At 33.4% G+C, this 23,526-nt stretch overlaps 1 protein-coding gene and 1 pseudogene across 1 annotated transcript; one reads left to right on the top strand and one right to left on the bottom strand.

Moving 5' to 3' along the window:
- Positions 1 to 3,842: 3,842 nt before the first annotated feature.
- LOC123689792 (chymotrypsin-2-like) lies at positions 3,843 to 7,148 on the bottom strand. The gene is made up of 5 exons (XM_045631404.1): positions 7,031 to 7,148; positions 6,590 to 6,776; positions 5,797 to 6,046; positions 4,534 to 4,695; positions 3,843 to 4,056 (listed from the first exon to the last, which is right to left on the bottom strand). Exons 1-5 carry the CDS (start codon positions 7,131 to 7,133, stop codon positions 3,904 to 3,906), a joined length of 855 nt encoding a protein of 284 aa, XP_045487360.1. The 5' UTR covers positions 7,134 to 7,148; the 3' UTR covers positions 3,843 to 3,903.
- Positions 7,149 to 17,417: 10,269 nt separating this feature from the next.
- Positions 17,418 to 22,289, top strand: LOC123689838 (annotated as a pseudogene).
- The last annotated feature ends 1,237 nt before the right edge of the window (positions 22,290 to 23,526 follow it).

Below are 23,526 nucleotides of genomic sequence, written 5' to 3' on the forward strand. Positions count from 1 at the left end.
CATTTAAAATCAAAGAATTGTAATTTGGTGAATTTTTCATTTATAACTTTGAGCTTTTATGGACTACATTAGAAAAGTCTCAACTTTGACATTTCAGGGGTTATTTCCATACTGATATTCTAATGTGGTAAATTTAGGAAAATGAGTCCCCATAGGACGATGGTAAAGCTGGCCCAATTACCAAATAAAAAGAGTAGATATATTAAATTGGCAATGTTCCCTGATAGGTCACCCAGTGTCTAATAAATTATTCGTGGCACTCTGCTTAATAACCTCTTCCTCGTAAATAATTTGATAAATATAACAAATTTATAATCTTTGAAAAATGTGAATACATAAAGTTTCTCATCAGTCTTCAAGTTTTATTTTCGAAGGCAATAGTGCTCAAGTGGCTATATAAGAAGCGTTTCACTCGATCTCTTTTTAGTCCGAGATCCCACTGCAGGATTGGTGCGTTCATCGAGTTTTTGTTTAAAACCAAATTTTTATGTTTATTTATAATTAGGAGAATATATATTTACTAGGTTGCCTATCAAAATTTGGCCGCCAATATTTTTAATTAAATTATTTTGAATTGATTTTTGGTAAAAGATTACGTTCATTTAATTTTTAAATAAAATAACGTCTACATCACGGTAATTAATATGAAGATTCTAAAAAATCACGGTTGCCGTTGCGCACATGGCCGCACCTCTTTGCAGCCAAGTGTAAACAGGTATGATTTCGATATATTTATACGTTTATAACGGATATCTATTAATTATATGTCAAATTGAAGCTAATTTTTTTCTATTAATTTTCATATAAGGGTGCCTAATTATATCTGGCCGCAAATGAGGGTTGCTGGCGGTTAAAGATCATAAATATTTGAGGTAGAGTGAAAGAGAGTTAGAGCGTACCTCATTTGTCAGACAAGGACAGCGGTTGCCGACTGTGCGACGCTTTTACAAAACCGTAATACAAATCATCACTTATTTAAAACGGGAATTAAATTAGTTCCATTATATATAGGGTTAAATTTGTGAGTTGTGTAAGTTGTTATAATTTGTTCTTCAGTGTATGTAGATATTATAGTGTAGTAGTAGTGTGTAGATGATAGATAAGTAAAATTAGGAAATAAAATATTTTGAATAAATATTTTTTTATTTTATTTAACTCGGTTTTTCGTTTGAAAAATATTCCTCAATGTAGGGTTTAAAATTGCCAAAACGGTAAAGTAGTAGTTTTGCCTGCTAGTTTTGTTAACCCTAAGATCGTACGTTCAAATCTTGGCAATAAATACCTGCTCGGACGGTAAAGATAATTGTCGATAGGTATGGTATGACGTGGCAATCGACGACATTACACAGTCGCAGAAGTATGACTTTTCCATACGGATGCAAAGTCAGGCCACTTAAGGTTTTAACGCCACGAGACTATTATTAGTATCCAAAAGGATTCTAAGTACATACCAACGCGTAACATATTGCTATGCTACCACAGAAACTTTTCGGTTTTCCGCAATGAAAACTTTAATATGAAGCTCAGAGTTAATCGCACAAGCTTTTAAGTAACTAATACAAAATAGAAGTTTATTTATTTATTAAGTCTACAACATCATACATATTACGAAATCTACTGATAATTTTATAAAATCTTCTAACTAATATGTACGACAATATAATTAATATTATATTTAATAACATTATCATTAACAACATATTATGTAAACATAAGTTTTGCTAAAAATAGGAATCATAAAAATACAATAAAAAATATAAACAAGATAAGAAAATTACAGAATAAAATAAAATAAAATTAATTTACCAAATGTTGGTACTTAAAGTAGAGAAAATAAATCATCAGCAAAACAGCGAATTAGGTTTGAGAAAGGTACCGAACAATGCTTTTTCTAAAACCGATCAGCCCACTATCGAATATATCCAGCTCCGGATAAGCTGTGTTCAATCCGTTAAAGTTGTAAAGAATTCGAACGGGAGGTGCCTGATTTCCTAGGTTGGTTTTGATAGAAGGAACTTGGAAAATATTGGAGATTTTAGACCTAGGTTAAAGTTCACTGTAGAGCGGTGAAAGTTAAGGGTTGTATGTATTTTTTATGCTATTGCAAAAGTTGTAAAAAATCACCTTTCCCCTAAGCTAAGCCCCCTAGACATGCCAACTTGTACACCATCACCACTGATGAAGGGTCCACCAGAGTCTCCCAGCTTAAGAAATCTTGATTGAACCAGAAAAACTATTGAAGACAACAAAAGCGAACTGTCTATTACTGCAAGGATGTCACGGATGTATACGCGTTATGATAAGGTGTCATGTAAGTGTAAATTACACAACATTTAGGTGCTAGACGGTAAACCACTTCATTTCGGTCTGCGTTTAAACTTAATCGTTGAAAGTTATTACATGAGTAAGTTAATACTTATACTTCTGCTGCATCACAAAAGCCGTTTCGGCGATAGTCGTTTGTAACATCAAGAATCAGCATTTCTAAGACTATTAATTTCTAGCCGGTCCGGCTAACTTCATTCCGCCGCTTTAGTTAAACTTATTTTATGATTTTATTAAGGTAATAACATTAATATAACTGTTTTCGCAAATACGGAAATTTATTAATAATATATAATAAAGAAACATTAATTAAAATATACACTCTGTGAACATATAAACTTGTCGATAGTGTCGGATACAGCTTTCAGTAGGTACAACGTCCTGGATAACGGGGATCTGTGGAACAGGCTGGTTCTTGCCCTTGGTATCGCAAATAACCTAGGCCTTTGCCGTCGCACATATCCCATAGGTACTAAGAAACCCAGTTCTTGGAGTACACTCGGGTTGCACACTACACCCCTCAAGACTCTCAGTACGAAGTAGGCCAACTGTAAGTCCTGTCTGGTTTCCATTTTATTGTACCTTGCGTAGTTTTGTCAATAGATGGCACCACATGTAGTTTGCATTCTTAAAATTAATTAATTTATTGTCATTCGATAACTTGTGATGATATTTTATTACTCATTCTGCTATTCGGAGCGGAGAAGAATCCATATAAACCTACATCGGTTCAGCCGATCTTAAGTTGTCATTGATGTAACTAACACTACTTTGTTTTATATATTTAGACATTAAGAGATTTACCACAGGAATTTTCAAATGAATCAAAAACTTAAATATAAACATACAGATAAAAATAAATAAATTCATTTTTTTTAATTGAAGTTCAGTAAGGACAATTGGATTGTAGAGTGTAGAACAACTTAGTAAAACAACTAAGACACAGAGGGCACTTTTATAAAATGTTTAAAATTAAAATTACCTTGAATTAATTTTAAGGTACGCTACTTACTACATATATTATTATAGTTTTAATGAAAACTATACATCAATTTTTTTGGAAATATTTAGAACACAAAACCCTTAATAAATATGTTTTATTATAAACTAGTTTAGTTTCGGTTTAAGAAATAGTTTCGAAACCCATTACTGGGATGGTAAAATTATTACCCTTTATTGCTTCCCTATTATTATATTTTATAGTTACTATTATATATACATATTAAATCAATGCTCTGTGGTAAGTTTGTTTGGATTCAGTTTTCTCAATTTAAAATATGAGTACGTATTTTTACAAATTGATATGGTATATATTATATATTTATATTATATTGGTATTTATAATAATTTGGTGGGCATTTTTAATTTAGACTTAAAATTTCAATTTCAAGCCAAGGCTGGAAAATTCTAAAAGAATTTCGTGCTTATAGGTGCTCCTGTGCGTATTACGTCTTCGTCTTTAAATCGATTTTTTAAATAAGGGGTTGGATGTTATTTTTAGATACAATAAAATATACTTATAATTCAAATGATTATATTTAGCACAGATGTTACAATATATAATGAGAATCAATTTAATCACTTAATTTTGCTCTGTATCCAATTGTAGTTGCCAAAGACTGAAGAAAATACATCAGGATAGTTGTAGCCACAAGGAATTCCCCAGGACACGATTCCAATTTGAACAAAATTGTTACCATTTTTAATAACGAGAGGCCCACCGGAATCACCCTGTAAGAAATAACAATTAAAATATAAAAACAAACGCGTCGTTTGTAAGTGATCAGTCTTCTACTTCTAAAACACGTCACTGATTTGCGAATTTAAAAATCCCCGATACTGGCTCTTCTGACATATTTTTTTTAAATACGTTGAAATGAAAATATTATCTCTATATTTAAAATTCTGTAACGTCCACCGAGTCATATTTCACAGTTTTATTGTTACTTTACTTACTAATTTAGTGATAATGTACGTAAATATCAAGTGCTAAAGAGTGTCTGCAAAATAGAACACAAGAACAGAGTGTCTTCTTCCCTTTAATAGAGACTGTAAGTAGTGTTATTGGACACTTACTTATATAATAATCCTTTTTAGTAAATTAGGTTAGACTTAAATTACTTATTAGTCTTAAGTTAGGCTAGATCGTAATGTTCCATGATGTCTTAGTGAAGACACATGTATATAGAAAAAAAAAACTTTACTTACTTGGCATGTGCCTTTGTGGTTCGGGCGCCTACCACAGATTTGTCCATTATCGATAGGCATAAATTTCTTAGAAGGCGTGCGTGACAGTTTTTTAGTGCATTCGTTATTACTTATAGTATTGAAAAACAACATTTGAAGATTGTTTGGAAAAATGTTCTTTTCCTGTAATATTAATCAACATGTATTAAAAATGTTAAAATAATGCGTGTCATGCAGGTCATTTTATTGTTAATGATGAATATAACTTTGATATATTGTTACGAAGACGGATTAACCTAAATGTTTTCTCGATTTTAGAAACAATTTAGAGAAGTTTACAGTCAGCTAGAAGATAGGCAGTCTCCTCTACGCCACGTACGCCGACGATGCTAAGACGACGGCGTACGTAAGGTTTCTTTTCATTTCATATCAATTAAAAACTTCTACTGAAGACTTGGCTGTATGGGCATAGTTCCCTTTGCCCACCCGCAATGGCTGAAGAAAACAAATAAAAAAACTCTGCTTATATTATTTCACTGTTGGCGTTTAAAAAAAATATTGGGAGTTTAGTTGTTTGTTTATTGCACAAAATGAGTAATTTCGACGATATTTTATTTGAATTAAAACCACCCGAACTCAATTTAAGTAATTGATCAAAATGCTTCGGAGAACATTTTACCGGAAATGTAAAAGTCGTACAACGAATTTATTGCGTGGAGAGAAGAAAAAAAAAGCATAATGTAGTTTTATTAAATTGCTTAATTTTTTCGCAACTGTATTAAAAATAGTTGTTCAGTACACGTACGGAACCGTCATTGCAACTTGTTCCGACTGTCTAATTTGTCGGAACTCTTTGCAATGAAATATACTATTGTGTTCCATATTTCTACACTTTTTCACCGACTATTCAATCAATCAAATCAAAATTTATTTATTCAGTTTAGATGCGACTTAAGGCATGCTTATGAATGTCAAAAACGTTTACAAAATTCGCGAAAGCGCAAAACTACGCCATCCGTTCGCAAGACTACCAGGAGGTCTTGTTCTGAGAAGAACGGGCAAAAAACTCAGCAAGTTTTATCCTCCCTTTACATACAATAATTCAAAAGAAAATGTCATAAACCACAACGTCATTTAAGTTACATAAGTAAAAATAAGATAAAATCTGTTCTGTGATTTACCACATTCACCATTACATTACATTCCTATACATATATTACTAGACGACCAGAGAAACGATATTTATTTCTCGTTGGAAGAATATAACAAAGTTAATATACTCACGGCGTTTATTTTTCCCCAACCGGTCAAAAGACATTGCGTTCCAACGGATACCTGGTGGTTGACCAACCCAATTGGTTGAACATTGTTGTTGTATTGGATGCTGCCGTCGACTTCTATGACGCCTACGTCATTCTTCGCTGTGGTCTTTGAAAATTTCTCATGAGGCACCAATTTCTTAACCTTGTAACGCTGGCCACCTGATTTGATCTGGTGACTGCCAACTACTAAAGACACCACTTCGGGACGGAACCTATAAGTTATTATTGGAAATTATAAGGATATCATCATTAAAGTTCGTCGTTTCACTTTAAAAGATAACATAAACACATTTTAAATTATTAAAGTAGATGATAATGAAAACGGTTTGACGTCATCTGCCAAACCACGACTCAGTGTGAGCAAGCAAGGAGGAGAATTTATATATTATAGCTTTTCTATACAATGGAATGAATAAATTAAAAAAAATCTGTAGCGTTACAACCATTTTTAGGTCTTGGCCTCAGATTTTTGAATCTGTTTCATGATCATATTTAAATCTAATAGGCAAGTAGGTGATCAGTCTCCAGTGCCTGACACATGTCGTCGACTTTTTGGGTCTAAGACATGTCGGTTTCCTCACGATGTTTTCCTTCACCTTTCGAGCATATTATGTTAAATGCGCACATAGAAAGTCCATTGGTACACAGCCGGAGATCGAACCTACGACCTCAGGTATGAGAGTCACACGCTGAAGCCACTAGGCCAACACTGCTCTGTTACAATGGAATGAAAAGGAATGAAAAAATTTACTCACCCAACAATGCAATGCGCGGCAGTTAAGACGTACTGTTGGTTTATAATAGACCCCCCGCAATTATGCATATCTTCATTTCGTTTTTTAACACGAATGGAAACTTGGTATTTAGCCATGCCTGGAGAGGCATCTTGGCCACCTATTATTCGGCTGTCTCCATCTACAGCTTCCGAAACGCTCACTTCGCCTGTGAACATTCTTCATTTTATTGGACATTGTTCCGCGCGCTTCGTTGTCTGAGTTGCAATTATTTTGTTGAGGAATTATTTTAAAGCTATGATATCTTCTGAGCAAATTAAAAGATGCAACGAAAATTTGTTTGCAAAATTAATGTGATAATAATAGCTACTATTGACGAGACAGCGCTAAGGATGACTGTTGGACAAAACCCACAAAATATTGCGTATAAAAAGAGATAAAATTAAATGAAGTTTATCTTACCAAAGATTCCTGGAGACAAAAGAAGTAATATCCCAAAATGAAGAAACATTTTTACTGCAGTCATAGGATTCCTCGATGTAACATTTCTTATCTTCAGCGGCATATTTATACCAACTAAACTTTTCGATAATGCCGGAAATTACCTTAAAAACAATTAGCATTATTAATTATTAGTACATATTGAAACAAAATAACTAAACGAGTTTGTACGTCTTGTATGTTTATTAATTATTGAAATTTCATGTTTTTTAGAAACAATGGAAGTTTCAAAGACTTTAATTTAAAAACAAATACGCAGTAAATAAATGAAATTATAACATTCAAAGTTAAGGCATAATTCGGCAACAATAAGGTGAGCGATCGCCACTCACCTCACGTCAATATCAGCGGTTTCGGACATCGAGTAACGGGATTCGGAACTAGGTGGATACTATTTTGAGGCGCAGAATGTTCAACATTGGCCCTGTATTGCCTGTAGCTCTAGGTAATGCCCATGAGCGTGGCTGCAACAGGTCCAAGTCTACGACGCGGAATGTCCATGTTTTTGCTTAAATTATGTTAGAATACAAAACCCAGCCGACGATTTTTAAATGTACAAAATTTCTCACGTGATAAACACATAATAAACCAACTAATTAACTTTTTTAGATTTTTCATGGCCATTAGTATTTTAATTGTATTTGAGAGGTGTTAGTGATATTGATTACTATTTAACACGTTCGAAATCCATCAGATCTGTTCCAGAACTTTTGTTGAGTTGACTACTCTGAGTTGAACATAATCACGTCATCATGTTGTTTCACTCCTTGCGAGAGGATCTAACTTGTACAGTTCTTTGAGTATGAACAAGCACAAATACACATAATTGCTTCCAACTTACAGCTGAATTTAAGGACATTATAAAATAAATAAGAGATATATTAGGTATGCCTATGCATGAGGGACCTAAGTACTATTACTGTAATTATTTAAATTCCTTGCTTGGATATATTTTGGTACTCGTGAAATTGTATACGTACGGTGGCACCATATTTTATAATTATACGACGTGCCGAGATTCTACGTAATGGCGGAAACTTTTGAGTAGGAAAAAAACATCACAAACTCCGTCATTTAATCTCTAGTACCGATATCGATTTAAAAAACTGACTCAATAATAGATAGCAAACTTGGAATTATGTTTTATGATTCTTCTGTAGATAGTTGAAAACCTTTAAGATTTTATTGAAATGAAACTTCTTTACGCACGCTTGACTTGGGGAGTAAGCTGGCGAACGCGTGACGTAAGCGTTACTAAAAGTGTGATCAGGCAAGGCGATTTCTTTCTCTATTCCTCTCATAGACCTCTCTTAGCACACTGCAGGCCTTTTGTCTGTATCACAGTGTAGTAGCAAGAGAGAGCAGTATTCAGTCAGTAGTTCGTTTGCGAGTTTACCAGCGTTACGGGAACGGTGATTCTTTGGCTATTTTTCGTAATTCTATTTCGTTTTGAACAATTTTATTCATTAATATTTTGTTCAATACTCCACGTTTAAAGTGAATAATACTGTAAATTCATTTTAGAGTTCATGTTTTGTGAATTTTCGGGTAATTAATAACAAATTAAATAATAAAAATAAAAGATCTATGCAAAAATATTCAAGATTTCCATTTAAAATTTCAATTTTTCGCTAGGCATAGGTGTTTGTCATAGATTGACGTTTTGACAAAAGGGCGCGAACGGAAATTAGGAAAATGTAATGTAATGTAAGTAGTCAATATTATTATAATTAAATCAACTGTTCGTTAAGATATGGTAACAAATGTTCTTTTATAATTTATAAAATATAGATTTAAAAAAAAAGTATAATTTGAAAATGTTATTACAATAATGAGATATTCGTCAAGTTAGCTAAGGATAATTAAGAATTGGTAATTAAAGAGGTTGAAAAAAGCTATTATTTTATTCATATCATATGCAAATTAATAAGCATTAACTGACATGTCGGCACCTGTCTTTAATTATTTTGAAAAGCCAAGGCCGGTAGAGAATTCAGCCAATTATTATTAACTTCATTATTGGAATCACTATTGCGTGCAAATTTCATCCCTGAAGTCGTAGATCAATCCCCGGCTGTGCACCAATGTACTTCTTGTCTATGTACGCATTTGCTCGAACGGTGAAGGAAAACATCGTCAGGCAACCTGGCCCTAGACCCAATGTCGACAGCGTGTGTCAGGCACACTGGTCTGTTCACCTACTAGCCTCAACCTCAAAAGGTTATAGCGCCATTAATTTATTTTTGTTGTTGTTTTGTTTTTTGTGTCGTTGGGTTTAAATACATTTCTTCTTTTATTTAACTTATATGCTAAAGATACAATTTATCACGTCGTGGGTCATTGAAGAACTTCAAGGATGAATTATTTAATTGGGTGGACTTTTATTTCCGTAGATCGGGATCACTCAATAGACGGTCTTTAAGTCTTCATTTAAATATTGCTAGACTGTCTGCACTTTTTTTATATTTTGTACCGCAGAACTCCCCCAACGCACAATGATTTTTTGCGTAATTGGTTCTTTCTTGACTGCACTTCTGAATATGATAAACCTACCTAACCTGATAGTAGAAATTTCGAAAAAACGCTCATTAATTTTTCAGCGGAATAGTACTCGGGCGAATATCAATACACCTGAAAAAAAAACCAACCGAGATAGCAAGCTGGGTTTCTCGCCGATTATTCACCATCGACCATATTCTTGTTGTGAAGCAAATTATAGAAAAATACATGTAAGAAATTTACAAAAACACCACAGCAACAACCCAACTTGAACAACAAAAAGAAGAATTTATCGTTCCAAAAGGCGTTGGGCAAGGCGATCCACTTTCCCCAAAACACTTCACAGCAGTGTTAGAAAATATATTCAGGAACTTAGGCTGGAAGCATTTTGGAATCAGTATTAACAAATTGAACCTAAATCATTTCAGATTTGCTGACGACATAGAGCTAGCTTTATTCGGGATATAAACTGAGACCTATGTTTTTTATAGAAAGGGGGGCAAACTGGCAGGAGGCTCAAATACATCCAATTCAATTGTCGTATGGGTATAGGTTCGAAGTTCGAATGCTCTGCACTAGAAGACTAATATTTCTGTACGGTGAAGGAATACGCCGTAAAGAAATGGGCGTGCCTTTTAGAAGAAGTAGATGAAGTGTGTCAAGCACATAAGGCTTATACATAAAAAACTGCTTTGATACAGAAATCGGATCACCATTTTATTGTTTATCTATATTTACAGTGTTTTGATCGTATGTTTATGTTTTAAAAATAATCGTACCCCCAATGAGGGAAAATTTATTATGACCCCGTTTCAGACCCTATATTGTTAACATTATTTTCAAATTGATTCGATTAAAATAAGAATGAAGAGTAAATAATAATATATTTTTTTAATTTCATGATATTAAACTTAATAATGTTATCTAAATAGGTTTTGCTTGTAATTAATTTTGCTGATGAATTCCTACGATAACATTTTAATTAAGTATATAGTTTTAATATAAAAAAAACAATTAACAATTCAATTTATATTCAAACAAGTTGATTTGATTTTAATAACTCTTTTCGATGGCACTGAAGTGAGAGTGCATCTCGTCCAATAAAAATTAAATATTAAGTATTTAATATTTAATTTATATATTAAATACTTATAATCTTATATCTTTAAACGAGCAATTCTTGTATCTCGTAATCTCGGGATCGGCTCCAACGATTTTCATGAAATTTAGTATACGGGGGGTTTCGGGGGCGATAAATCGATCTTGCTAGGAATAAATGATAGAAAATAAGAAAAAGGTGGTGTTTGAGTAGTCCCAATTTATACTGAATAATGAATCTTACTGACATCTATCGGGGAATAATAATACTATTTTTTTTAATTGCTTTAACGACACAACAACACTAAAGCTATTCCAGCATATATAATCTATATTGTTCATATTTCATCATTTTATTAGTATGTAATTCGGTACTTATGTATGATTTCCAAAAACACAATTTATAAAAAAATAAAAATACCGAGCAAAGCTCGGCCATCCAGGTACTAATTATTTATATATTATATTATAAGTATTTCTCGTACAAATAAAAGGTTAATAACGTATGATACCTGAGCGATTTATGTAGGATTTATGAGCCGAATCTAAATCGTACCATTTAATGCAAATACATCTAAAATTTTCAAAAATATCTGTTTAAAAATAAAACCGTTTATAAATAAATATTAATAATTTCAATAATTTTTAAAGTTGAATTAATGTTTCCAACCGTGGTTGGCATGATTATAATCTTCATTAGAAATGATGGAATCTGTGAGAGTACTTTAAAAGTGTGAAAAATCTGGAAGTTGATTGTAGTTTTATGTATCAAAATCTCTAATTATTTCATATGGAAATACACCTTTTTTAGTCAGCCGTTTAAAGGCTTCTGAATTGGGAAAACATTTTGATAATTCTTTAAAATTATAATTATTTTAACTTTTTGCTTAATTTAGCTTAGATACATCATTATTATTGATTTTAAGTACCTTTAAAAATGATATGTACATATATTTCTTTATTTTGCGGAAGAACTTCCACCTGACCTTCGTCAAAGCTTAAGGCATGCATCATAAAATGTGCATCATAATGGCTTAAATATTGCAAAAAAACTGGTATATTACATATATGTACTCTATATTTTTTTGAACAAAGTTTATGTATGACCCCAACAAATTCCCCAACCGTGGTAATTCGTTGAATCCCCACATAATTTATTTTACAAATATAACAATTCTTGTATTGGTGTAATTTTACTAGCGACTTTTTAGAAACCGGTTTTTTTAACGGTTATTTTCAAATTATCTTTCAGTGATTCCATAAATTTTAATACGTTATTTTAACCAGTGTATGTGACATATTTTGACAATTTATCGTCGTATGAGCATTTAATATAGTATCCAAAACTATATACAATATCTTTTCGTACTTTTATTTAATGTGATTTTGAAGGATAGTTTGAACATGGTTATGATAATGATAATATTTATTTGCAAGAATATGATACAATAATGTTTTGGTGATACTTGATTTTGATGCCAAAGGAGTTTCAAAAGCTTCTAAATCCGCATATATAACAAAAGGTAACATCAATTTACGTTGAAATTTATCAAAACTTAATTTACTTTCAGATACAATATCACCCCACCAATTCTTTTATAATATATATGTTTGCAATCGATTTTTTGATGGTAAATTAAACGCTCAGATGTTGAAAAATATTGTAAACAAAAGTCACATAGATATATACAGCTTCCTCGTATTTAAAAATTCGAGTAATCGTGACATATTTTTTATATAATATATAATGAGCGATTTGACCCTGTGTCATATATAGTAATTTTATTGTTTGTATTGGTGATAATTTAAGTATACTTCCGTACTTCCTATATATACGGAAATTGCAAGATTTTGAAGAAAGAAAGGAAGTAAAAGCTAATGTCACAAGTAAATAAAAAAATAACCTTAAATTTTATGTTAAAGCATAATTGGGCAAGAAGCAGGTGGCAATCGCTGTCAATATCAGCGATTTCGATCATCGAGCAACCTCTTCCTCTCTAGGAAGAAATAGGTGGAACCTGTTTTGAGACGCAGCATGTTCGTCCCCTACCTTGCGTTGCTGCAACAGGTTCTAAGATCGAAGTTTCGGACGTGGATTATGCGGACCGGCCAGGCTTTTGCATAGACTACTGATAGACTACATAACCCAGCCGACGTTTTTTAAATGTGCGAACATTTTCACATGACAAACAATACTCGAACTTTCCATTATAATGAACTTCCTTGAATTTTTTCATAGCAGTTAGTATTTTAATTGTATTCAAGAGGTGTAAGTGATAACAATTATTTAAGTTTCAATATTGCCATATTTTAATACGAATCATAAAGTAGATAAGGATGTATTATAATTATATGAAATAAGTACTAAATCTAGTATGGCTTTATCTTCGTGAAAAGATTTCAGCGCCCATCGGTGGGTTGCAAGGACACGAATAAATCCACAGGCGATGAAAATTTTAAAACTAACATATAGGATATAAATACTAACACAACAACATTTGAAAATTAAATTAAAGTTATGTAAATGAAACAAGACTCTATTATTCTTAAATGGCTCTTACTTAATTAGCGCACCTTTTTTTATTGATACCGCTGCCCATGGACACACTCAATACCAGAGGGCTCGCGAGTGTATTTTCGGCCTTCTCAGAATTGGTACGATCTTTTCTTGAAGGAAGCAAAGTCGAATTGGTTCGGAAATACTTCAGTTGGCAGCTGGTTCCACAAAGTGGTGGTGCGGGGCAAGAACTGCCTAGAAAAATACGCAGTTGTGGAAAGGTGGACGTCGAGGTGATACCTTTAATCTACTAATTTGTTTAATGGAGTAATGATTAATAGTGAACGAGTGATAAAAATCTTTCGTCTGGAGCAGGTGTTGTCCGGACATGGATATTTTGGTTTTGGTTTGGTTTTGGTTGGACATGGATCAGCTTCAGCATTTCGTGAACCACGTGCCACCGCTCATATTTTGCAGGGTTTTGTTTTGTAGCCGTTGTAGGATTAATTACATACAGGCACATGGCCACGTCTAAATATACAACGTGTTTTAAAGGTAATAGCGTTTATTTTTCTAATTAAACGATATCAGTGCAATTATTTTCATATTAACTGAAAAGAAAAGCTTTGTTCTTTATATAACAATTAGGGTAAAAAGGGTTAATAAATTTAACACCTTTGAAAATTCATTAATATAACAGATACCGGCAAACATCTTAAACAAATGTTACCTGCGCAGAAACAATTTTTAGGTATCATTGGGAGAGGGCGCGTCACGTGATTGGGAAATCAGTTGACGTTTGTCCCGCGCTGCGATACGATGCGCAAACTTTCCCCCACTCCCTTGTTTAATGCTCAAGAAGTTTGCCGGTACCTGTAACTTATTTAAATTCGATGAAAGTACTACATGAACCCGAATCGAATCAAAAGCAAAATCATGCAAATGCCAAAAAAATAATTTTCTCAACTCCACTTGTCTATAATATAATTGATAATTATATTTAAATATATTAATAAATGATTTTCTTATCCGGACGTCAAATAGCAACCATCATATTTGTGCAGCTCCCGATATTATTAATTTACAGTGTCACACATAAACCTAGAACTTTTTGTTTTGTTTTGTTTATTTCATCATAAGTAAGGATTTTTACTTGTAATAATGTAATACTGTTAAGTCTTTGTTAAACATCGACCACGGTTGAAATAAGGTCTAGCATCGTCTACCGTTTAAAATAACACTCGAATTATTTTTAATTGGCTACTAAAGTTTTTTATAAAAAAAAAAACTTTTAAATACCGTCGTGCTTTGACTGTCGCAGCCGGTAAGATATACGTCGTGATCCTGTGCCTGTGAAGACCTAAATTCGGTCTAAGAATAGGGTTGCGCGTGTGTTTTAACGCATTTAATGGGTATTTTACAACCAAATAAATTTGTCATGATAACGCGATCGGTAAAAAGTGATGATTATCTAAATATAATTTTATATACATTTTTTTCTGTTGGATGGGAGTTGTGATGTCACCTCTACATAATCTATATTCTGCAGATCTGTATCTAGTATTTAAGGAAAATTTATTGAAATATAGAGTCGTTATTATGCGAATATTCATTTGTTTAATTACTCATCTTCCCGAGCCTTACAAATTGACCAGTGTAACTGCGGCGCTTTTTAATAAGGTCCGCTACTTTGGTTTTTTCAAAAAACCTGGAATCACGACACACTCCTTTACAAAATCTTTGACCTTGATTTATAGAATTAAATCCTATCTATTTAAATGTAAATCCTGAATCGTGCTCCAAGACCAATGATATGGCCGGATAAAAGGAAAGTTAAGAATAACTTATGTTAAGAAAAAACGTTTATAAATTAAAATAAATTGTTTACTTATACAGAGGTGTAATCGGAATGACAAATTAATAATGAAAGTTAATAGATGCCTTGTTCCGCTTGTAGATATGACATATCAATAAGTAACAATACAGCCGCGCTTCAAATTGTATCTGTGTTAAAGAATGAACAAAGATCAATCTTATTTTACAAGAAGGTAAACCATCTTGGGTCTTAGAGATGATGTGATAAGTATTGATTTGACTATAGAACTAAAAACACTTAATCTTCGTGAGTGCGTGGCAAGTCTTAATAAAGATAGACTGTATTATACGTCCTAGTGTACTTACATTACATGCACCTTCTGATTCTCTATTTCTGAAAATATGTTTTTTCATAAGTGCTTAGCAGTCAATGAAAGTACGACTAACACGGTCAATGTGCGGTCCGCGACAAAAATGTTCCATCCAACTAATCGTAAATTAGGTTAAGAATATTAAAAATAACAAATTAGTTAATAAAACGTTAAGTCCTCTTATCCAAAGAAAACTACCACATCAGCAGCATAGTTTTACCAAAATTCGTTCAACCTGACGGTTTTACCGAGTAAATATTAAAGGGAATGGACGAAGGACAACAAATTGATGAAACCATGAAAGAAATAGCTTCCAATCGGGTCGATCATGTCATTCTCCTCCATAAGCTATTAGCGCTAGGAATTCGTGGGGATCTATACGGATGGATCAAATCGCTTGTAACTAATAGAAGGCAGGCGGTAGTAACGGGTGGACATAAGAGCATTTATAAATGTGACATCCGGTGTACCTCAACGGTCTATACTGGGTCCGTTGCTTATCTATATAGTAAGAAATTAACAAATAAAATGACTAAACATAACCAAATTAGATTACACAACGAATAACCACAAATTCAACAACAATAGTAACGTCCTACATCTAATGCGAGCGTCGAAGAAGTCCGCCCGACCATACAGCGCGCCGTGCTTATATAGCCTGAAAACCAGTTTAGTCCAGTATACCCCACTGCTACACGTCACTTGACTTTTTACAGCTTATTATATGATATAAAACCCAAAATGACTGATCTCATTATCATAATCAAGAAGTTTAATTGTTTACAAAGTTGTTTGGAATAAGAAAACCAACAGTTTTTGTCCTTGTGAAAAGTGCCGATATTTAAAGTCGTTCTACCCCAGACATTCGTCCGGGAAAGAAAACCTTTTTGTAATATAATACTGACATATGTTGCTTAGTTACACAATACACTAACCTATAGGATCGTCGCGTCCTCCTTAGGTACCAGTGAAAAAATAAAACAATTTTAAAATAAATTCATTATAAAAACAAAAAATATTAAAAACAAATTATGGCTATCAAGAAACTACTTCAAGGCTATGTAATTAATACGCACAATGAATAATAATTAAACATTAACTAATTACAAGAAAGATACCTAATTATTATTCATGAGGTTTTGGTAAAAAAGAAAAAAAGAGAAAATTAACATCTATGTTAATAATTATATTTTATAAATGACTGATATTTCTAAAACGTGTGGTTTTTCTCTTTACTTATTTAAACTACACAATCACTTTTTATTATATAATTATTGATAGTTTTTAAAATATCTCTACATAAATTGCTCAAGTAACCTACCATACGTAACGAACCTATTATGTACGAGAGACGACTTTATATTTAAAAGCTACAATGCAGACGAGCTGCTCTCTACATTGCTTCGATTGGTTTGGGTGGTCTCGAACTCGTGCCCCTGTCACACATAACATCGCGTATCAAGAGTAAAGTGATTAAGCAGGTTTTCCTGCGGCTTATAACCATCGATGCCAAATGATGTCCTAACTGTTATCGCTTTGTGCTGGAAATTTCGGTCGCCTCGCAAGCTTCCTTCTCGTAATTGTGTGTAGCTGTAGCAGGCATTACCTCGGGGACTATTTCCTAGCAGCCAGTTTACTAGCAGGGCACACTGTTGGATGGGTGCAGTCGTACATCCCTAGGTGCTCCATTCAAAGTAATTCACAATGGGCGGGTTACGTTTACTGAGAAGACCAAACTCGAAGTGAGCTCTCCTTATCAAGTCCTGGGAACCGCGAGTGCCTGCAGTCGAGATTCATGAGAACCGCGACCGACATGATGACGATAATGACGAGAATGACCGCATTTTTCGTGAGGAACGACGATCTCCATCACAACCTGGAGCTCTTCACCCATAGCCCAAAGGATAAGGCTGGCGTGCGACTTCGACGTTAAAATACCAGCAGCATCAACTACCACAATGTATGAATTAATGTTCGGCTAACACACATACAATTCAATAATATTTATCTATATCATAAAACACGAATACCATTTTTACATATTTTTCCATTTAATTATGTAGATTTTTAGTATAAATATTCTGTAGAAAATGAGAAATTTCAAAGCAAGGACAGGACTCCAAGGAAAATGTTTCTACATTTTGGAATATTACTTCTTCTGACCCATGGACTCCTTGGTAAGATAAATTTCTTCTTTTTTTTTATTATTATACCCAATTCTATATAGTTTTACGATGCTGTATCCATCGTAAAACTATACACGACTCGAACAACAAGTAAGAGTCAAACATGTTTATTTTTTTGGTTAAATAACAAGCAAAAAGAGCTATTTTTAATTTATTTTGAAACTGATGATGTTACTATTTTCAAAGAATTTTAATCTCTATGAGAATTATTCAATTTCACACTATATGCAACATCATTTGGATTCAATTAATTCTTTATTTTGCTACTTTGTTATGCCGTTCTACGTGCATAGAATATTAAACCTACGCGCACGAATCGTAGCCGAATAAAATATAATTCTTTCACAGGCGAAGTGCATGTTTCCGAAGCTATAGATGGAGACAGCCGAATTATAGGTGGCAAAGATGCCCCTCCAGGCATGGCTAACTACCAAGTTTCAATTCGTGGTCATAGAGGAAGCCAAGAATGGCACAGTTGCGGAGGGTCTATTTTAAACGAAGAGTACGTGTTAACAGCCGCTCATTGCGTTTATCAGTGAGTATATTATTAGTTTCTATTAATTTATTAGTTAATTGCATGAGTTAACATAATATATATATATATATATATAATATGTTAGTCGTGTTGCACCTAAGTCTGGTTTGCAGGAAATCATAAAATGACCTTAATAATAGTTATTGATTACAAAATTTAATTTAATTCGTTTACTGATTTACAAAACTTTTAGGAAAAACATGAAAGAAATGTCAATAGTCGTTGGCACTCACACTATCGATAAAGGTGGCGACCGATACAAGATTAAGAAATTGATCCCTCAGGAGATAAAAATAACATAGCCCTCATACAGATCGAAGGCAAAATCAAATACAGTGATAAGGTTCAACCCATTGAGTTATTAAAAGAAATGGCACCCATTGGAAAGAAATGTCTCTTGACTGGCTGGGGATACGTACACTATGTGAGTAGATTAATATATTTAATTAATTAAATGTTTTAAGAAAAATATTAGTGTACTGTTCTTGAGTCATCTGGGTGCTTTTAATAATAGAGGATTTTATCTTTACTCTTAACTACTCACGTACAAAAATTAATTTTGTTGTTAATTACTATGTAATTAATTAATGCAATGTAACAGTTGAAGATAATGTGACAAAAAATGTGTGCATTCTGGAGCTGTAACGAAGCGGTTTACATATAAGTTATCACTTGGATAAATTAGTAACAAAATAACATTCACGAGAGGTCTAATAATTTTAAAGTCGTCAATTTTATATTCACTTAAATTGACTTGAAACACAATAATATTGTGTAGTTCTTAGGGTAGGAAATAAAACACTCCAATGATGACTTAATTCACTTCACTGATTTTACATAGACTCGAACTTAAAGGAATTGCCCGTGCGCATTTTATTACAGAAACGTAGAACTGTACCAAATAATCTTCAAATGTTGGAGTTCGAAACAATAAGCAATGAAGAATGCTCTAAAAAATTACCTTACCCGAATTTAGTGCCCATAGACGCCGGACAACTCTGCGTTAAGCGCCCGAACAACAAAGGTGCATGCCATGTAAGTAATCAAATGTGCTACAACATTTTTAATTGATGATGGTTTTAAAAATAATGTCACATCAATCATAGTGCCTGAATTGTGAATGTATCAAAAGTTCAAAATTTCTTTGATTGCATTTAATACTTGCTCATACGGTGAAGTTAAAACATAGAATTATGAAGTTTTATCTTGTTGGAAAAGAAGACTGAAAGAAGATCTACACACCTATTTTTATATGTTGTTTTTAGAAATGAGCAAATTTTTCGATCTGGGGTCAAAACCTACAATCACACACTTCTGGATTATTGTCATGATTAAGAATATCAATAAGTGTGCATCAACAAAATAATACATTCCTGTAAATCAATACCTTTAAATGTTATTATCTCTCATGCAGGGCGATTCCGGTGGTCCTCTTGTCTTTCAGGACGATAAGAACAAAACTCTTCAAATAGGAGTCGTGTCCTTTGGCGTTCCCTGTGCTAAAGACTATCCTGATGTATTTGCTTCAGTCCATGGTTTCTACGATTGGATACAGAGCAAAATGAAATGAATTATTGAATAATTCAAAACATCTGATTAAATAAAATATCAATCGAAATAAAAGTATATTTCATTAAATGAAAAATTAAAAAAAATACAACATTCCCCCTTTATTTTTAAAAACATTAACAATTGCACATTTAGGTGAGATAATGACCGATTAGAGCACACCCACGGGATGCCCACAAGCTACGTCGATAAAAATTACCAATACATGTTGCATTCATTAGATAAATTTACGATGCCAAAATCTAATTTCAAAATGGGAAGCAAATACCAGCATTCTAACATTTTTTTAATTAATAGGTAATTTTCAAATTTGTTACGAAAATTAAAAAAGACATGTTGATTTATACGTTATGTATAATAGCGCGCATTTTTAAGTACGATTCATATTTTTGGAACCAAACGCTACGTGAATTATCAGGAGCAGTGTTACTTTTGAGGCGTTTCTGTCGAAATATGTCGAAACTTTACAGGTCTAGGCGTTTCGGAAGGCTAACTCCTTCGTAGTAGATGATTTTCTTTATTGATTATAATTATACTTTCTGTTTATAACAAAAAAAAAAACACTTACCTTCTTAATAAAGATAACTACATATAAATTGCCTACAAAAATATGGATAACTCCTATTCAAAGTTACAGAGATTGGGTGGGATAGCTTGAAGCCGTAGTGTTAAATCTCGTGATATGATCCCATTTTAGATATAAATTTACAAATAATATGGCTTTTCAAACCACTGCGAAGCCTTGGAAACCCATATCTCTACGCCAAGGGATCAAACCGCTCGGAAAGGGATTGGTCGTCGATTCGAACCGATATATCTGGGCCTTTAAGAAGAGTATCATCTACAAGAGAAGTAACGACAATGGACAAACTTCTGTCTTGTTGGGCTTAAGCTGAACTAGATTTAGTCAATCTTATTAAATATGTTGGGAACTAAAAGACGTATGTAATCAATGCAAATATTTATTCATTTTAATTCTTGCTCATCGTATCTTTTATCCAATCAATGAAAGAGTAGATTCTAGTGTTGACATCGGGATGCACTCTGCTGTGACCACAGCTTCTTGTCCCCCAGGAAACCAGAGCAGCAAGAGTTCCATTATTTACTAAAGGACCGCCGGAATCTCCCTGTGAAAGTGTGGTCGTCAAAAACTCAAATAATATATTGGATATTTTCATTATATTTAACAGCACGTATATTTTGGTAACATAATACTAATTATACTAATATTTCTATTTTACTTTTACTTTTATAAGTCAAAAACGATAAAGGCTTCGTAAATATCACTTATTAACAGCATTACTTAGAAATTCTAAAGTCGGCAGATATAGCTCTACGAATGCGTTGCCTTGACTCAAAACAGTCTGACATTCAAAATGCTGCCGTTCAAGCCTGAATTCTATTCATGACGGTGGCTATGATGAGGTGTGGCAAGCTATCACATGAAAAACTCCCAGACTTATGTCAATAATTTAGACAACATAAATTGTTAACATATGAATAGAAGAGCGAAGAACGTTGTGTAATTACTATTACCTGACAGCTTCCCTCTCGCGGTGGCGCGCGTGTGCAAAGATTTGAACGCAAAATCGGCTGTTTGAATAATTTATACTTTATCTTGCATTCTTTAACGGATATTGCATTTACTTCAACAATCTGAAGTTAATTTGGTAGTGGAACATCGCTCTGTCATCATTTCACTTTATGTTAGAAAGATATCACCAGCTTAGATATTAGTCACCATTGTAGATGACCGAACGGGATGGAGGCTCGCTGTGGACGCCCTCTGCCCCACCTAGGGGTTATAGGACATAAAGAAGAAAGAAGATTGTAGATCTTCATTGAGATCAATAGGTCGAATAATCGATCGATTTAAAAGTATAATCATTGTGAACATAATAACCATTTTTTTGATATAGCAGGAGGCGAACCGGCAGGAGGCTCTGCTGAGATACTGCTGCTTATGAACGCTCAGGTTGGTACGATCTTTTCTTGAGGAACCCTTAGTCCAATTGGTTCGGAAATATTTCAGTGGACAGCTGGTTCTACAAAGTGGTGGTGCGCGGCATAAAGTGCCTTGAATAACGATCAGTTGTGTAATAAAAATAACTTATGAACACCTGGTCTGAGTAATATTTAGTTTTTGTGGTGGTAACACACAAATAAATGACTGCAGAACTGACTCCCACAGAACTAACTTTTTTTTATGTGCACACATAGTAGCCTATCAGGCTGAGAAGCTAGATTGTCAAGAGCCTTTTCCTAAAAATGGACTTTATTTACTTAAAAGGGTTGGCGTCTCCGACAGTGCCCTGGTGATAACTACTTCGTGTGCCGTAAGCGCTGAAGCGCCACGTTGTGCAGACTTCCGATATTCTACGTAGCGGTGTAAACTTTAAGTATAAATATATATCAAAAACGCCGTCGTTTACTCTAGTACCAATATCGATTTTAATTACTGACTAAATAATTATTTGTAGCCAGGGTATGCAATGGCTATTTTCAATATCGGTGGCGCTGGATCGCAAACCAAATGTTTCATCATTCTCCTGTAGATAATTTGCAAAACTATCTCACTCATGAAATTAACACTTTTTATGTAATGAAGATTTCTATTTATCATTTGAATTTAACTGAAAATAATTATGTAAGAGTTATTGTAATTAAATAACTATTTGGTATGAAAATGTTAACTTAATGTGCCTTTAAATGCAAAAAGTGATAAAAATTTTAAAATTTTATCATTTGAATAGATGGCACACACTAGATCAAAGGTTTCATAGACAAACGATACATTAGAGAGGCTTGATATAGGGGCTATGTGTCGGGAAATGTGCGTGAATAAAAAATAGGACAAAATGGTCTGTATCATTTATAAACCGAAGACAATCCATATAACAAATAAGTAAATAAAATAAATCAGTGGCACTACCACCTCTTTAGCTCTTGGCCTCAGTTTTCTGAATTTATTTCATGAACCTTTTTTCCATCTGGTGCCATGTTAAATAAGCACATAGAAAGAAAAGTGCACAGCCGGGGATCGAACCTACGACTTACGCACGCTGAAGCCACTAGTCCAACACTGCTCGCAGCATTACGAATAAGTAAAGAATATAATAATAAACTAAGACTGGTTAGTTACTGCCACGCACAAAAAATTCTTTATCTGTTTCAGAACTGTTAAGACCTAATAATGTCAATGTCAAATGTCAGTATGATGACGTATAGTCGAAAATAGAATTAGGTTTATCACCTAATTCTTGGGCGACTGGTGGAGGTGAGATGTGAAGGGGCTTTGGTCACCGCATCAAAAATCATACACGCAAAATGAACACGTCTTCCTTCAGAACATGCTTTCATAATTACAATTGGTTTTTAAGATTGATTAGATAAATTATATACAATATAATTGATAAAACTTTGGATTAGGAAGCTCCGATTTATTTCAATTTCACGTTTTCGTCGATACACCATGGATTTAGCTTAACGTTTAACGGCCATTTTCAATTCGCTCGACAGCGGCATGTCTTTCCGTAAGCATATAGCCGCGTTCGCAAGAAGGCCGAGAAATTTGTACAAGTACAATATCTACCTGGACCAGATGCCAAGGTTAAACCAACCAAAAAGACTTGACTGGGCTATGCTCGTAGGGGCTCTTTTGTACTTTTGTATCTGTTATATATAAATAATATGTTAGACATAATTGTATCAAGAATATTTGGAGTAGAATAAAATATAATTTTAATTGAAGTGATGTTTATTTCGATCATAATATGTTACAATGTCGAATATTTTTGAATTTGATCACTTTATTTTGCTCACTTTACTAAATTTGTCGCCCTCTTCAAAAACGAGTGGTCCACCGGAATCACCCTGTGCGACAAATT

The sequence above is a fragment of the Pieris rapae genome, chromosome 2 (assembly GCF_905147795.1).
Source record: "Pieris rapae chromosome 2, ilPieRapa1.1, whole genome shotgun sequence".
NCBI lineage: Eukaryota > Metazoa > Arthropoda > Insecta > Lepidoptera > Pieridae > Pieris > Pieris rapae.

Bases quoted from the DNA above. Each gene is read 5' to 3' on its own strand.
- LOC123689792 (XM_045631404.1), bottom strand. From the start codon at position 7,133: ATGCCGCTGAAGATAAGAAATGTTACATCGAGGAATCCTATGACTGCA. The intron at 6,047-6,589 runs GTGAGTAAATTT...AATAACTTATAG, and splicing joins GCCGCGCATTGCATTGTTGG to GTTCCGTCCCGAAGTGGTGT. The intron at 4,057-4,533 runs GTAAGTAAAGTT...TATTTCTTACAG, and splicing joins ACCACAAAGGCACATGCCAA to GGTGATTCCGGTGGGCCTCT.